The sequence below is a fragment of the Oryctolagus cuniculus genome, chromosome 7, assembly GCF_964237555.1.
Source record: "Oryctolagus cuniculus chromosome 7, mOryCun1.1, whole genome shotgun sequence".
NCBI classification, from domain to species: Eukaryota; Metazoa; Chordata; class Mammalia; order Lagomorpha; family Leporidae; genus Oryctolagus; species Oryctolagus cuniculus.
This window is the reverse complement of record NC_091438.1, coordinates 162,203,464-162,219,918: the sequence shown is the minus strand read 5'-3', so window position 1 is coordinate 162,219,918 and position 16,455 is coordinate 162,203,464. Positions and strand designations below refer to the sequence as shown.

Sequence of the window (16,455 nt, the reverse complement as noted above, 5' to 3'; positions counted from 1 at the left end):
CACCTGCTCGCAGGCAGGGCTTTGAGCCAGCAGACCCTGTGAGATGCAGGAGCTTGCGCTAACTCTCCCAGAGGTTTCCACCCCCATAGTCACTAGTGGCAGGGTCTGTCCTCAATGGTCATTGTCAGGAAAAACCGGTAACACACCTGGTGAGCCCCCAACATTGTTGAATATGTGGATCATCACCACCACGGTATTTCTTAGCCCCCTCCAAATCATCCCCACCATCATCGTCAGCACCATCATCATCACCATTACCACCGTCATCATCACCAACACTGCCATCAACATCATCACCACCACCATCACCACCACCATCACCAACACTACCATCGCCATCATCACCATCATCATCACCACCACCATCACCATTATCACCATCATCACCAACACTACCATCACCATCATCACCACCAACACTACCATCATCATCACCACCATCACCATTGTCATCACCAAGACCACCATCATCATCGCCAACACAGCCATCAACATCGTCATCATCACCAACACTGCCATCAACATCACCAACACCACCATCACCACCACCACCACCACCACCATCATCATCACCAACACCACCGTCACCATCATCACCACTACCATCACCACCATCACCACCAACACTACCATCGCCATCATCATTACCACCGTCACCATTGTCATCACCAACACCACCATCATCATCACCAATGCCACCGTCACCATCATCATTGCCACCATCATCACCAACACCATCATCACCACCATCATCATTGCCACCATCATCACCAACACCACCATCATCATCATCACCAACACTGCCGTCAACATTATCACCACCACCATCACCATTATCACCATCATCATCATCACCAACACCACCATCACCACCATCATCACCAACACTACCATCATCATCATCACCACCATCATCACCATCACCATCACCACCATCACCATCATCATCACCAATGCCACTGTAACCGTCATCACCAACACTGTCATCACCATTATCACCATCAGCATCATTATTAGCATCACCATCATCATCACCAACACTACCGTCGCCATCATCATTACCACCATCACCACCATCATCATCGTCATCACCAACACCACCACTGTCATCACCATTATAACCATCATCGTCATCACCATCATCACCACCATCACCATAACCACCACCATCACCATAACCACCATCACCATCATTACCACCAATGCCACTGTCACCATCACCACCAACACCGTCATCACCATTATCACCATCATCACTATTAGCATCATCATCATCACCACCACCATCATCACCACCACCATCACCAGCACCACCGTCAGCAAAGCCATCACCCATCCCCATCGCCTCAGCCTGCTCCGCATGCACAGAGCACAGAAGGGATGAGCACGCAGCAGGACAGCATGAGTGTCTTCCTGACTGGCCCCAGGGCAGTGTGCGGTGCAGGAGGAGGGGAGAGTGAGCAGCGACACCTCCGTGTCCGTGTGTGAAGGTGCACGGCTCTCAGCACTCCCGCTGCCTGCAGGTCTGCTGGGTGTCAGGCGCCCTGGGGAATCAGTGTGGACAGGGATCTGCTGGGCTCTCTGTTGCCGGCGAGGCAGAGGTTGGTCTCTGTGCCATGATGCAGTTTTCCACTCCGCTGGATACCAGAGCTGGCAGTTCTGGGGGAGAAAGGAGAGTGGCCTACACGTTGGTAGCACAGGCGTGTGTGAGGTCACTGGCCAGAACCCGCAGTGAGTGCTGGAGCTAACAACTAGGCCCCGTGCACCTGCTCCCTGAGGGTGGGCACCCTGGCTGCGCTGGCCGCCCCTGGCACCGTGTGGCACACAGCAGGAGCACGGCAGTTCTCCAGTCAATGGGAGACGACGGAGGGCACCCATGTTGCTCCTTGGGTGGCCCCGTCTTCCCGTGGAGCCGGCCCGTGGGCTCGGGGTGGGACTCCTTCACGAGGAACAGCAGTGAACTTGCTTCTTGGTTGTGCCGGCTTCTCCTTTTTCATCAGCCGTTTCTCCCACGGGTGTCAGCAGTGGAGAGGTGACATCTGTGTGCGACACTGTGTCCCTGGAAGGCTTCCAGCCAAGTCTCCACTCTCAGATCTGCCGTGCAGTAGCAGGCCCATGTGGCCTCGTGCCCAGGGGCTGCCAGGTGGTCCGGGGCCAGGGGCGGGGGCAGGGCGGTGTCCAGATTCTGGAGAACTTGAGCGCTTCGGGGGGACAGGTGCTCCAGCTGCAGGTTCCGCGAGCTCTCCTCTCCCCTTCATCTCCCTGCCCCTCGGGTGGCCTCCTGTGGCCGTGTCTCGGGAGGGATGTGGGAGATGCGTGCTGGGGTGCGGGCCCACCTTGCCCCTCGCCAGCCCTGGCCTGGTCGGCAGTCGCGTGACAGGAGTGTGGCGGACAGAGGCGGGGGCGGGGCAGAACTGCTGTGTTCATGGCCCGGCTCTGGCTGCCCTGCTGCCGGGGCAGTGAACCCTCATTGCCTGCTCTGCTGATCCCACCGGGGACGGGGGCCCCTCCCTGGGGAGCATGCACCCTGGGTGTGGGTCTTTTCTTGCTGTTCCTAGACAGACACTGAACTCGGAGAGGACTTGGGGAAGACAGGGGTGCCCATCAATGACCCGAATGCCCCTGGGGGTGCAAGGGCATCTGTGCACCCCTCCAATAAAGCCCCAGGCCATCCTGGCTCCCTCCAGATCAGCTCAGCCCTGCCCATCTGCCTGGGTGCTCACAGCTCCAGAACTGAGGAGCGGAACTGCCCCAGAGTGCAAGGGGAGGAGGGAGAGGGCCACGGGTCCTCGGGACGCCTCGGCGGAGCTCCCCTGCCCCAGATGAAGAGTTTGGCAGGTGCAGGAAGCACACGGGCCGGTCCTGGGCTTCATCTCGGCTTGGGGACTGAGAGGCTGCTGGAAAGGAGAGGCCGGAGCCGGAGCCTCCTCTCCCGGACCCCAGTGAGGGCAGCCTCCGTGCCGGCAGCCCCTGCCACCCCACCAGCTGCGTGTGGGGCAGGGGAGACCCCAGTGCCTTCCATGTCCCCTCGAAAGCCTCTTGGGGGCATTTGCCAGCTGATCCTGGATAGGACCTTCCCCGGTGCCCCCAGCATGGCTGTTGGCGCCCGTGTCCCCTGACCCCGGCTCACGCAGGCCTCTGCCCTCTGTCCCCCAGGTCTGGCCGTGCATCAGATCATCACCATCACCGTCTCCCTCATCATGGTCATTGCTGCTCTCATCACAACTCTTGTCTTAAAAAACTGGTAAGGCCTGGAAATGGGGGCGGGGCGTCCATGGGGGTGCCCTGGGAGGTGCACAGCAGGGACTCGCGTTCCACACACGCCCTGCCCTGACTCACAGCCCCGGGGCTGACTTTCTCCTTGGGGCTGTGGGCTCCACATGGCTCCCCCCCCCCTCTGGCTGCCACAGGCTGCAGTGCTCCCAGGCGTGGCCTCTCACCTCACCATGCAGGGGCCGGCCCTGCTGACACAGATTTGCAGCTGCTGCTGCTGCCCCTGCTCCCGGGTTATCTTGGGCCCACGTGCACCTGCGGCAGTGGCCCTCGCCGGGCAGAGCCCCTGCTCTGTCTCCCTCCGAACCTTTCCTGGAAGGCACAGGCAGGGGGCCCTGCACCCGCCCCTCACCGTCTCCTGGCTTCCTGCCTCCACGGCACCGGTGTCTGCTGAAGTAGGCTACCGCCTTGCTCCAGGCCGCCTGCCTGTGCCCATTTCCTCCTGGAAACCGGCCTACTTTGCGGCTGGCCTTGCAGGGTGCGCACCTGACTCGCCCCTGGGAAAATCGGGGAAATGTGGGGTGACCCTGCGCCCGCCCGCAGCCTGCCTCCAGCAACCACAGCTGCCAACAGCCATCAAAGCTCCGTCTCTTCCCGGGGTAATAGGCTCAGGGAGCGGTGCCAGCTCAGGCAGGGTCGCTGTGGGGACAGGCACCGAGCCTGTCACGAGCAAACGCATGCAGCCAGGACAGAGCTGGTTGCAGGTCTCTGGCTGAGAAGGAGGCAGGTGCACGGGGCCGCAGAACCCTGGGACAGGCCTCCCACCCTACCAGAGAGGCCTCCACGCCCCCTCCTGGCGGCCAGCAAACTGCTGTGTTTTCTGGGACAGTGACAGGGACAGTTCGACAGCTCACTGCTGGGCTTCTCAGGCAGGGGTTGGCCAGGGAGGGGGATACAGACCCCGGCCCACCCAGCTGTATGGCAGGATAAGCCCACGCGCCCTTTGTGAGGAACCTACCTGCCCCAAAGGAGGCTGCCTTGGGAGGCCGTGATGTGCTGGGTGCCCATCCTCACCTCTAAGGGGTCGTGCGAACCTGCATAGGCCGCCCGGGAAAGCCGCTTGAGGCGTGGGCCCTGACCCCTGCCCAGGTGGGCGTGGCCTCCGGGGTTTGCCTTCACCTCTCCACTTGCTAAGGGGGGGCTGCACCTGCAGCTGTCAGGAGCCCTGCCCCTCGGAGGCCAGGCCAGGGTGGCTGAGATGCACGCGAAACCGGCTTCTGAGCCCAGCCCCCAGGCAGGGGCCTCGTTCCACAGGGCCCTGGAGTAGAGCAGAGGGGAGGGGCAGGGGGCTGCAGGGGGCTCTCCTAACCACTCGCATGTCCTTGAACTTGTCAGCCAGGTTGCACCCGGAGCGGGGGGTGCAGGGGTCTCTGACTGCCTGCTCTGCCAGTCCCTCCCCTGGTGAGGGTGAGATTCTGTGGTGGCCCCTGGTGGCCACCGGCGGCCCCCACAGTCCACAGGAACAGGACGCTCCCTGTGTAGACAGCTCCGGGGAGGGGAGGGGTGCAGCCCTGGCTCAGCATGGGGCCAGGCGGGGCCACCCTCCCCGAGGACCAGCTACACCGTCTAGGCCCTTCAGCAGCAGGTGCCCGTCACGGGAGTCACCCTGGGGAAACCGAGTCACCTGTGGGGGACGCCCATGTGTGTATGGGCTCCCGGGTCTGTGTCTGCCAGAGCCTTCCCGGGCAGCAGGGGCACTGGCCTGGGGGGAGACTGCCCACTGCCAGGGATGGGTGCCTGCCCGCCCCGTTCTGTTTAAAACAACTGGAAGAGCAGACTGCTAGATTTCTCTGGAGAGCCTGGGAATCTCACCTCGTGCTAGACGCAGTAGAACTAAGCTCTGGAAGCCCGGGTCCGGCCCCTCGGGCCCCGGGCCGTGTCCAGGGCAGGGCTCGGCTTCCGCCCGCCCGCCCCCCACCCTGTCCCTCTGTCCCCAGCTGTGCCCAGAGCGGGCGTGCGCGGAGGAGCAGCCACCAGCGCAAGATCAACCAGCAGGAAGAGAGCTGCCAGAACCTGACCGACTTCCCGCCAGCCCGGGTGCCCAGCTCCGTGGACATCTTCACGGCCTACAACGAGAGCCTGCAGTGCTCCCACGAGTGCGTGCGGGCGCCCGTGCCCACCTACGCGGACGACACGCTGCACTCGGCCGGGGAGTTCAAGTCCGCCTTTAACGGAAACCGGTAAGCTGGGCCCGGCGTGGCAGAACCCCAGACCCCGGCACGGGCAGCCTGGGGCCGCCGGGCTGCTAAGGTCCCCCCGAGGCGGCTCTGAGGGCTCAGCCAGCCAGGCCGGAGGGAGCTCCCCCCGAGGGAGCTGCAGCGGCCAGCAGCCCCGTGCACCCCCAGCCTGGGGCAGTGAAGGGGGCGCCGGCTGCACAGCCCTCAGGCCCCAGGCCCCAGGAGCCCAGTTACTGGCTCCTAGATAGCCCCCAATTCCGAGCCGGTCCTCCCCACATCAGCCTCGCTGAGCCCGTCAATAAAATGTCAGCCGTCAGTCTGGCGAAAATGTGAAATCCCGAGCGGCTCCCAGAGCAGACGCTTATGAAATGCTCGCTCCAGGAGCGGCTCCCACAGCCACCCCGCCGGTGCGCGGGGACCCTGAGTCAGCTCTGGGAGCCTCGTCCGCGATGAGAGTGTCGCGGGCTGTTTCCGGGTGTGAAGTGTGAGCGTGCATCATTTTGTCGATTAGAGGAGGGAAAAAACCCTCCAATAACTTAAAAACAAATCTTAGGGAGGAGTCAGGAGGCTGCCCTGGAGGACCCGGCCCTGCTGTGGCTGCGGGGGCGCCCGGAAGGTCACGCCCGACCCAGGGGCCAGGGCCTCCACCGGGGTCGCTCCCGGGAAAGCGTGGCTCGCTGTCTGGGGTGCCGGCTGGTGAGGGCTGCCGGGGCAGCTGGGAGCCGCAATGTTCCTTCAGCGCCTGCCTGCCGCACCCCTCCTCGGTCTGCACTTTGGGTCCACAGATGGCAGGGGCGTGGCCCCGCTGTTACGTCAGCAGCTGAGATGCCCACCTCCCGCACCAGAGGGCCTGGGTTCAATCCCCAGCCCTGCTCCTGGCTCCAGCTCCCTGCTGATGGAGGCAGCAGGTGTGGGCTCCCGGCCACCCTCGGGGGCCCCGAATTCAGCCCTGGCCCAGCCCAGGCCACTGCGGGCAGCAGGCGTCTGGGGAGGGAACCAGTAGACAGAATCTCTCTCTCAAGCAGTAAATGAGTCCATTCATGCAAAATGGATGAAAAGACAAGTTTACTTCAGGGCAGACATTTGTGAAACCCTAACAGCCTTATCGCAATGCGCATTCCCGTGAACTGTGTGGGGCTCCTCCCGGTCCTCCCTGGAGGCACCCACTTCCGTTCCCTGAGAGCACAGGGTGCTGGGGAACCTCCCACCCGCTCGCAGCCTCTCTGGCTCACACCTGGGCGTCCGGGTTCCCTGGTGCTGTCCCAGCCTCCCTGGGGGCGGAGTTCGCCGAGAATAGGCAGACGGGCTTTCAAAGCGCTTGATTGACAGTGTGCACGGCGGCCTGTGGGGGGGGGGGCGGGGCTGGGGGTCGGCCCTTGCTTCATTTTGTCCACTCGCTGCACCCGGTCCCGCGAGCACTGGGCCCAGGCCGTGCCCTGTCCGACCTCACTGCTGGCCATGGCGAACACTTGCTTAGACTCAGAACAAAATACGGGTGCTGTGCTGGGGGGCGGGGCCTGTCCTTTCTGTCCTGCACCTTGGGATCCTGAACTTCGGAAGTGGCCCAAGTGTGGGGGCCGGGCAGCCTCGGGGCCTGCACCCCCGACGGGCTCCTCGTGTGCACGTGGGCTCCAGGGTCTGTGTCCGCCAGAGCCTGCCCGGGCAGCAGGGGCACTGGCCTGGGGGAGACTGCCCACTGCCCTCCCCGCACCCACACACCTGCGTCTCTGCTCGCTGCAGACCCTCCTCCTCCGACCGGCATCTCATCCCCGTGGCCTTTGTGTCTGAGAAGTGGTTTGAAATCTCCTGCTGACTGGCTCAAGCCTTCTTTACCTCCTGGAGCAGGGCAGACGCCATGTGTCTGTTTCACGGTAGGTACCTCTCCCTGGACGCGGGATCTGACCCCTCCCCCACACCCCGCCCCGCCCCCACTTCCTGAGTGCCAACCAGGGGGCTGGGCTTTGGGCCTCCACGCTGCCCTCCTTAGAAACGTCCCGGGCCCTTGGGCCCAGCAGAGGTGGGTGACAGACACCGAGGCTCGGTGGACCGACGTGGCCGGTGTGGGTGGGGCCGGCGGGACGCAGGCAGGGAGAACCCTCTCTGGCCACAGCTCAGATTGCGGTCTCCTACCCTGCAGCAGGAAGAGGTGAGGCCAGCCCAGCTGAGTGGCAGGGACCCCACGCCCGTGCTGGTTGTCTCTGCATCTGGGTGGGCGCCAGGCGGAGTTGAAACTCACTTTTGCAATGGAAAAAGAAGCGATAAGAAAAAACACGCCAGAAAAAGACAGTGGAGAGTCGAGACATCTACTAATTTGAAGCCAGGGACCGGCACCAAAACAGGATGAATTTTCCACGCTCTGCTAGATAGGAACATTCGGTTTGCTTTCGATGATATTAACTTTAATGCTGACGTTAAATTGCTTTCTTCTGCGCGGAGTCCTGCGTGCCGGGCTGCCGGGCGGGGGGCTGCAGAGAGCATCGTTCTGCAGGCAGCGCCCGCAGGTGCAGCCGGGGGGTCGGCTGCGTGGTGTTTGTGACTGGCTTCTCTATGCATCGTGGCCCCAAGGACCTCGACTGGCTGACTCCCCTCAGCCACAGAGGAGCTGAACCCCCACCACCCCGCGCCATCTTCCTGCTCCCGTGGCTGAGGTCCCTCCCCCGGCGTGGGAGCCCCACGCCAGGATGGGACTCTGCCGTCGTCCTGGGCACTCGAGCGTGCGGTGCTGTGGGGGCGCCAGCTGCCGTCAGGAGTCGGCAGGAACCGGCCAGTTCCTAATCCTGGCGCTAATGAATCGCGTGTTTGCTCCAAATCAAATCTGCAGCCTCACTCACACTCTGTCCCGAAGCCAAGATGTTCCGCCGGCGGGCAGGGGAGTGTAATTAGATTTGGTTGGAAATGTAGCCGCCCGCCAGGCCTCTGCCAGGGCTGCATGGCCAAGGCAGGTGAGCGGCCGCCTGTGCCCGGCCACTGTGCAGGCAGGCGCGCTGGGCACGGCACAGCCCCCAGGCCCGTGCTCGTCCGTCTCAACACGACTCAGCTCCTCGGGGCTGCGGCCGAGCCACCTTGGGAGCTGCAGCCGCGCCAGCCACGGGCGCCTGCTTAGTGGCCACCCCGGAAGCCTCTGCAGGTCCCAGGGCCGGGTCGCCAGCGTCTCTGTCCATTGCCAAAATTGCCATTCGCTGACCTGAGAGAGGCTGGGATGGCCCTCGGAACCGGAAGCTGCTCACCTCGGGCCCAGGTGGGCTCCTCAGGTGCAGACCCCCAAGGAGCACAGGAGGACCTGCTGGGTCCTGCCAGGCAGGGACACTGAGGCCAGGGGTGGTGGGGTGACCTGACCGCGCCGTCCCCAGGCTGCCGGGTCCCAGGGCTGCTCCCTGCTCGGCCCTCACAAGGCCTGGCTGCAATCCCCTTGGGTGGTTCTGGACCGAGCCCCTGCATTGCATTATGGGTACTTGTCCCTGTTTCCCTAGCCCAGCCTCAGGGATGGACAGCCAAGCAGTGAGGGTAAGAGCGGGATCCCGACTAGACGGGACCCCAGGGACACGCGGCTGGGCCCTGCAGGCAGAGGGGCGGGCCCTGCGGTCTAAAGGCTAAGGATAGGCGGCCGCTGCCTGTGCGTCAGTTCACTCCTCTGCCCCAGAGAGCCCGCCTGGCCCAGCAGCCGGGCCAGCAACACCGGAGCCCCCGCCAGCAATCCCGCAGCCCCTGCTGGCCACAGCCGCGTCTCGCATGTCCACTCTGCTCCAGCACCACCCCCCGAGAGCTCGGCCCCTCCCCGTGGTCTCAGGCGGGCCACTTGGGGGTGTGAGAGGAGCCAGGCCGACAGGACTCGGGCCGAGCCAGCCGGGGACGTGATCCGACGTGGACACAGAGCCAGCGTCACCGCCGGCAAGTCTGTGCAGGCAGCCCTGTCAGGCCCGGATGACTGCCGGCCGGCTCCGTGGCCGCTGCAATGAAGGCACTGGGGTTGCAGGTACCTGATTGTGCGATTAGCGCCCGGCTGGGAGAATGCAGGGGAGGACAGCCAGAAAGATCGCTCCGATCCGCCAGGCCTCATTGTCCCTCAAACAGAGAGCAATTCACGCTAAAACGTTTCATGGCGGTTTAAGAGCCGACAGAGAGATTTGTCTCTCGCGAAGCCGCTGGCCTCTCCAAATGGGTTTTTAATGGCGATGCGGCCCTTTGGTATGCCGGCGTGCGTGGTCTTCCCACCATAACCTGTACGCCGAGGGCGACAAAATACCTACAGGTGGTGGCGGTGACGCCCTGGCCCCTGGCTTCCCTGGTTCTGCCGCTGGTGGACCCCAGCCCCAGTTCCTGCCCCCACTGACCACCTCTTGGCACAGCTGGACAGTTCTGGACACAGGGAGCCGCCTGGGTTGGGGGGGGACCTCGGTCTCAGTGAAGCCCCCTTCCCAGCGAGTGAGAAGTGCGCCTGGGCCCCCGCATGTCTGAGTCAGAGCTGGAGGATCAGGCTTTCGCAGTGCGGGGAACAGCCAGGCCCTGTGGAGGCTGTGCGCTCTGAGGCCCAGCCCCAAGACTCGGGGGGCGCAGCCGGCTGCGGGGCTGCTCCATCGGCTCGGGGTTCTGCTGCTGCGTCCGCTGCGGGAGCTGCTGCCCCCCCCCCCCGGAGGACGCTGCGCAGGTTGTTCTGTGAGGGGCTGATGCCGGGGGGGGGCCCAACATCGCCCCGGCCGCGAGCAGGCTGGCCACGTCGCAGCCGCCCACGCGCGCCTCTGGAGGGGCTGGGGGACTCTCAGCTTCTGCTCTGCCATCTCGATGGTGGACTTGTCGGGGTCCAGCCCCGAGGCCTGCTTGTTGTAGGGTGCAGAGGCAGCAGAGCCCCCACCTGGAGGTGAAGCCCAAGGGCCCACGTGCGTCCCCAGTCCCCTTCAGCCAGCAGAGGGCAGGATTCCTCCCGGGTCCCAGGACCGCTTGGCAAACCCCACACACAGCCAGGGTGGACGCCCGCCTTTGTGGGGGGGGGCCTGCTCCTCCCCCCGCCCCAGCTGGCCGGAGCTCCTCTGTTCTTGGGCTCTGGGCTCAGGCACCGGCCTTTGGAGCAGCGACACCCAAGCACTCCCCTGTGGACTGAAGCTAGAACTTAGCACGTGCCTGGGAGGCCCCCAACACTGGGCCTCGGCCCTCCCTGTGCAGGCAGCCAGGGCTGGGCAAGTGCAGGTTGGAGCCCCCTCTCTGTCTCTCGCTCTGTCATCCTGCAGCGCTGGCGAGGGCCAGATGCCTGCGGAGCTGGGCAAGGCGCTCGCTTCCCCGCAGGCCGCAGACGCTGCTATGGGGGACACGGTGCCTGCCAGCCGTCCCTGGGGCCGGGCTCGTCCCCCTGCGTCCAGCGCAGCCTGTGACGGCTCAGCTCAGAGGCCCAGCAGGAAGCTGCGTCCTGGGCCGTGCCTTCCCACTGAGCCAGGCCCAGCGTCGGGACCTGGGTGGACCGAGGGTGACCCTGGCAGGAGAGCTGTGGAGCCAGCAGGGGACGCCTCGCACCTGCAGGACAGCAGGGCAGGTGACCTTGAAGGCAGCAGGACGGACACCAGGGGGCAGACCCCACCCCGCCCGGTGGCCTCAGCTGTACCTGAAGGGGTGGGGGTTAGAAGTTGGCCTTCTGAGGTCAGAGAATCACCCAGAACACAGGGGACGAGGAGGAGGGGCGGCAGGGACCGGCCTGGAAGGGCCCGAGGTCCAGCGTAAGCGGCGGGAAAGCGTGTAGGAGGACAGCGCCTAGCGGGGTCTCCCTAGGGACACCTGGGCAGAATGGCCCTTGTTCGCTAACGGCCAAGCAAGGCGCGTGCGGGAAAGCTGCCTCCTGGGGTCAGGCGGTCACGTGAGGCACGGCTCAACCCCAGCACTTCTGCGTGTAGACAGCTCCGTTACTTAGCAGCTGTCAGGGAGCACAGAGAGCCCCTCAGGCCAGAGACCGCCTGGACCACCAGGACCAGGTTGGGGCCGCCAGGCCCAGCCCTGAGTGACCCCTGGTGTGAAGCCGGCTGCTGCCACCACCGTGTTCTGCACAACTCAGTGGCACTCAGCACACGCATGCGCTGTGCGTCTCCAGGTCTCTGCCCAGCCCCCGGCTCCTGCCCAGAATGCAACGTCTGCCCTCACGGGTCACCTCCAACCACGTGGCCTGGACAACGACATTTCTGTCTGCGTGAACATGGAGGAGGCGGGCAAGCAGGGCCGCTGCGGAGGAGGCTCCCACACCTCCTTGTTCCGCGTGGCGACACCGTGCCGCTGCCGGGCGGGCACTTCTGTGGGCACTCGCTCCATTCGGGGCTAGCGGACTTGCACCCATGGGTGTCACAGGGAGGCAGCCGCCGAGCCCGGAACTGGCCGTCTGCCCCGACCCCGGGAGAACAGGCTGTGACCTGCTGAGGTTCCTGGCACAGGGAGGGGCCAGCGCTGAGCAGCAGGAGCTCCGGGGCACTGCCCGCCTGCAGGTGCCTCCCTCCCTCCCAGCCAGGGCCACAGCTCCGGGCTGATGGGGTCAGGAGGGAGAAGGCTGCTCCCTGGCGTTGCAGAAGAGCCTGGCTGGCCCTCAGACTCACCCCGGGGAGCCCCTAGAGCTCACGTGCACAGGCCCCGCGCAGACGCCCTGGAACCCGCGTTTCTGAACCACTCTGAAGACGGCTGCGGCGGAGCCGGTGCAGGCCCCCACGCCTCGGCGAGCTGTGCGGAAAGTGCCGGGCTCTGGCTGCCTGCCCCTCCCGACGTGTCTGGGGTCCCTGGGCGGCCCTTCCCTGCTTCCTTCCGTATCTTCTGCAAGGATGAGGGCTCCGTGGGGGCTCCTCTGGGTAGTTTGGGGGGTCGCAGTGGGCTGTCATCAAGGGGAGGTGGTGGGGACTCGGTGACAGCGGAGACCAGGAACGGCTCCCAGCCTCGCACCTGGGACACGGCTCCCAGCAGGGCACTTGGGCGCTGACCTGGCCTGGGGGCGCTGACCTGCAAGGGAGACCCCGAGTGGCTGCCGTTGAAGTGCACACAGAGGCCGGTCATGGCTACCCCCTTCCAGCCAGGGCTGCTGACCAGGGCAGCTGTGGGCAGCAGACCCGGCCCCCTGCAGCAGGCTCACCTGGGAGGAGGCCCTCCTGATGCAGTCCTCAGCCTCTGCCGAGCTCAGAGAGCCAGAGCGAGGGGCCGGAGCGGGGCGGGGACTGGGGGCCGGTGGCCAGCGAGCGGCACGGTCCCTTGTGGGCCACAGAGTTCCTGTGAGTAGAGGAGGGGTGGCCCCAGCCTGCCTGCCGAGGCCTGGCACGCACGATGACTGTCACCCCACGAGAGCCTGCCCGGGGTCCCAGCACGGCCCCTTCTCCTCGGGCGCCCGCTGACCGAGCGGAGGCCTTGCCACACCTGGCCCGCGGCCACTTAACCTCTCCTTGTCTTCTCTCCACACAGGATTCCGTTGGTGAACCTGTACAAACAAACAAACAAACAAACAAACAAAAAACCACAAAACCTAGGACTCAGCCGTCTCCGGGGAGGGTCCCCGCACCTGCCGCTCCGCCCGCCGGGGGACCCGCAGAGCAAGGACGCTGGAGGCCAAATCTATTTTTGTAAAAGTGCTCGTGCCTAAGGGTGACCGCCTTCGCCCGGCGCCGTCCTGGAGAGCGGAGGAGGAAGGCGAGGCAGGACCTGGAAACGCAGGGGGAGGCCCGGCAGGACGCGCCCCAGGCCGGGACTCGCCCGGGATCGGAACCTGTGCCAATAATACCACTATGTGCCATGTACTGCCCCAGAGGCTCGGCCGCCAGGAAACAGGGGTGGGACTGTCTTCCGACAGAGTCGCTATTTCTGGTTAATATACATATATAAATATATAAATACCAACAGACACACACACACACCTTTTTTGTACTGTAGCAATTTTTGAAGCTCTTAAATGTTCCTTTTTAAAAAAAAAAACGAATTGTGTTCTAGGTTACCAAAACCTGATTTATTCTCCATGCTTAGTACGAACAGAACACACTGGTGTTTTCTACCTTGGCCATGCACCCCACACATGTACCACGCCCGCACACACGCATACACATGCACACACACACGTGCACATTCACCCACACCCTGGAAACCCAGGTCCGCAGGTGAGCATAGTCTTTATTATTTCTGGCGACCTGGTGTCCCACCCCCATCCGCCCGGGGGACAGCCTCGGCCCGGGCCGCGAGGTCCTGGAGGCGCACGGCCAGGGCTGTGGATCTGCTGCCTTGGGCCTGGGTTGAGGACGCCCTGGTTGTCTCTCTGTATCCACACCCCGCCCAGCAAGACCTTCTCCATGTCACCGTTTGTAAACGCCACCTAGCGGCCCAGCGCAGGGTCCCCGAGCCAGCCGCCGCTCCGCGGGCCCCAGGTGGCACCGGGAGGGAGTGGTGGATCCTTGGGCCTTTGTGTTATACAAGCATAGACTGAATTTTAAAACTTTCCGGTTCCAAACATTAAAGGAATATATCCTTAGCCTGTGTGTGCGTGAGTCAGGGCGAGGGCTCCGGCTGCTCTGGAGGTGCTGTGTGCCCCTCGGGGGTCTCCACGCCCCCACAAGGCGCTGCTGTCCTGCCTTGTCCCCTGCCCTCTCAGGGCTTGGCCATCAGGGAGCCCATGAAGGAGCCCCCCAGGGGAACTCGGGGCCCAGAGCGCAGGTGCAGAGGATTCGCCCTCCTCGTGCGGAACTGGAAACAACGCCAGGCCCAAGGCAGGCAACCTCCGGAGGCTCTCGTGCCCTGCACCCGCCATCAGCAGGGGGCGCTGTCGGGGCCGCGGGGACCCAGCTCAGGCACCCACTCCCACGTTGAAGGATGCTCCCTCCCTCCAGGGAGCGGCGGGGGGCCTGTCCCCGAGGGATGCGTGTCCGACGTGTGGCCCGGGTGCGACTGATTGCTCCAGTGCTGGGGGAGCTCGGCTTTCCCTCGGGCTCCCGTGCAAGGTGCTGGAAGAATCCGTCGTCGCAGCTCCTGCCGCCTGGGGCGGAGGCCGGTGCTGGCCAAGGGGCGACTCCTCGGGTTTGGGTTTTGTCATTTCCCCCCCAAAGCTTCAGCAAACGCCGAGACTGAGCCAGCATCTGCCACTGGCTTTTGGGCCATCGCGGGTCCCTGGGACTCACCTGCATGGTGTTCAACCTTGTACCCCGCTCTCTCTCTCTCTCTCTCCCTCTCCATCTTCCAGCCCCCTGCTCCATCCCATGGCCCTCAAATTGTCCTCTCGCTGGAGACAGGGGCGGCCCCGCCCCGAGTGCAGCTGGGTACTGTGTGGGCACCAGCAGGAGGTGGAGGTGGCTGCTTCTGAGCTCCCCAGAGAGTGCTGCGGGAGGGGTGACAGCGGGGGCCGCCCAGCTCGGGGCAGAGGCTCCTGGGGCTCCCGACGGGATGCTGGTGTCTGCTGTGCCGTGCCTGACCACAGCGCGGCCCAGCTGCAGGCCCCTGGGCTACGCTGACCCCTGAGGTCGGCAGAGTCCATGCAACATCGAGCCTTCGGAAGGCGGTTACCAACGTCCCCATCGGCACACACTCCGGGCGGGCTCAGATCCCGCAGCTCAGCCACCGGGCAAGTGAATGTGCACCCGGCTCGGCAGAAAGCCCACGTCCATGCCGCCGCCTGCCCAGCCAGACCACGCAGGGGTGGGCCCTGTTGGATGTGGATTGGTGGGAGGGGGCGGTGGCCTAAGATGTTTTGGTCTCCCAGGCTCTCCGGTGGGAACATGGGCTATGCCAGTGGAGACACAGGTGGAGGAGAGCCGGCCCTCCGAATCCTGCCCTGACCCTGGTCTGCAGGCCGCGGGCGCAGGGCCTCCCCCCGTGGGCCCCGAGCAGCTCAGATGCCGGTCCCTGCCGAGTCTGGCCAGGGCCGTCCTTCTGCACCTGGGGTACAGAGTTCTCTCTTCTGGGGTACAGAGTTCTCTCTTCTGGGGTACAGAGTTCTCTCTTCTCTGCTGGATGCCAGCGTCCACTCACGGACATGACCGTCTGCACCAGAGGCCTGGCTCTCATGTCTGCTCTGGGCTCCTTGTCCAGGAGGGACCTCAGGAAGGCGCTGTGGTTGGGCGAGGCCCCCAGCGTGTGTCCACCTCCGCCTTGAGCCCTCTGTGGCTCTAACGTTCCCGGCCGGCACTGACTGGTTGGCATCGGCTCCCGCAGGCCCCGGAATCCTCTGAGGACCAAAGTGCTCCTTCCCGCAGGGTCAGGTCCACTTGCAGGCACACGCCCGATGCCACTTCCGTCCTGAGACGTGGGTGCGGCTGCTTCTGTGGTGGAGTTCTGGGTGGGAGAGTTGTGGCAGGTTCCCGACCACGTCCTGCTGGGCATGGTGGCCTCATGGCCAGGGCAAAGGCCACGCCCTCCAGGTCTGGCTTCTCAGCCCAGCCCTCTCCCGCCCAGGGGGGTCGTGCGGTGACAGCCAGGGCAGGGCGTGGCCGTCGGCGCTGTGACAGGGTGACCGCCTCGCACGGAAAGGAGAGGCCGCTTGGTTTCCCCGTGGGCTTCCTCTCGCTCCAGTCTCGAGTTGGGGTGGACTCCCCGACGGCCGCCTGAGTCCTGGGCAGAGGGCTTTAAACTTAGGGGCCCAGTCACGGCAGCCAGCCTCGGGGCGGTGGCCTGTAGCCGCAAGCCTCTGTTCTCGCGGCGCCTCGGCCTCCGGTCTGCAGGACTCGTGCATGTGCAGGGCCAACCGAGCCGTCACAGGAGCAGGTCAGGGCCTCTCTCTGCTGGGACTCCCCGCTCGAGGGGCTCTGCCTCCTCTCCTTCCTCACTCACGGGGTCCAGCAGCACCTGGGGCTCAGGACCCCCATTTATGGGAAGACAAGGGAGCAGCTCTGAGGCCAGGACCGTGTCCTTCCCATGTGTCCACCTCACAGTGACACCAGGACACACCCCGCGCTGTGCACCTGCTGCCATCGTCACCTGTGCTCCTGGGGGGGTCTCACCGTGGGGCTGTACCCCCCTCTCTTCCCCAGTCAACTCACAGTGGGAGCAGACACCGGGACCCCGAGTTCCGGGCCATTCTTGG

At 64.5% G+C, this 16,455-nt stretch overlaps 1 protein-coding gene across 1 annotated transcript in view; it reads left to right on the top strand.

Annotated features, from left to right (window-relative positions):
- Positions 1-13,893, top strand: part of AJAP1 (adherens junctions associated protein 1) — a 102,982-nt gene extending 89,089 nt beyond the window's left edge. Inside the window, exons 3-6 of the mRNA XM_070077059.1 lie at positions 3,157-3,244; positions 5,211-5,453; positions 7,191-7,321; positions 12,861-13,893. Of these exons, the coding sequence (XP_069933160.1) occupies positions 3,157-3,244; positions 5,211-5,453; positions 7,191-7,263 (404 nt within the window). The 3' untranslated portion in view covers positions 7,264-7,321; positions 12,861-13,893. The remainder of the gene's footprint in view (positions 1-3,156; positions 3,245-5,210; positions 5,454-7,190; positions 7,322-12,860) is intronic.
- Positions 13,894-16,455: the final 2,562 nt, after the last annotated feature.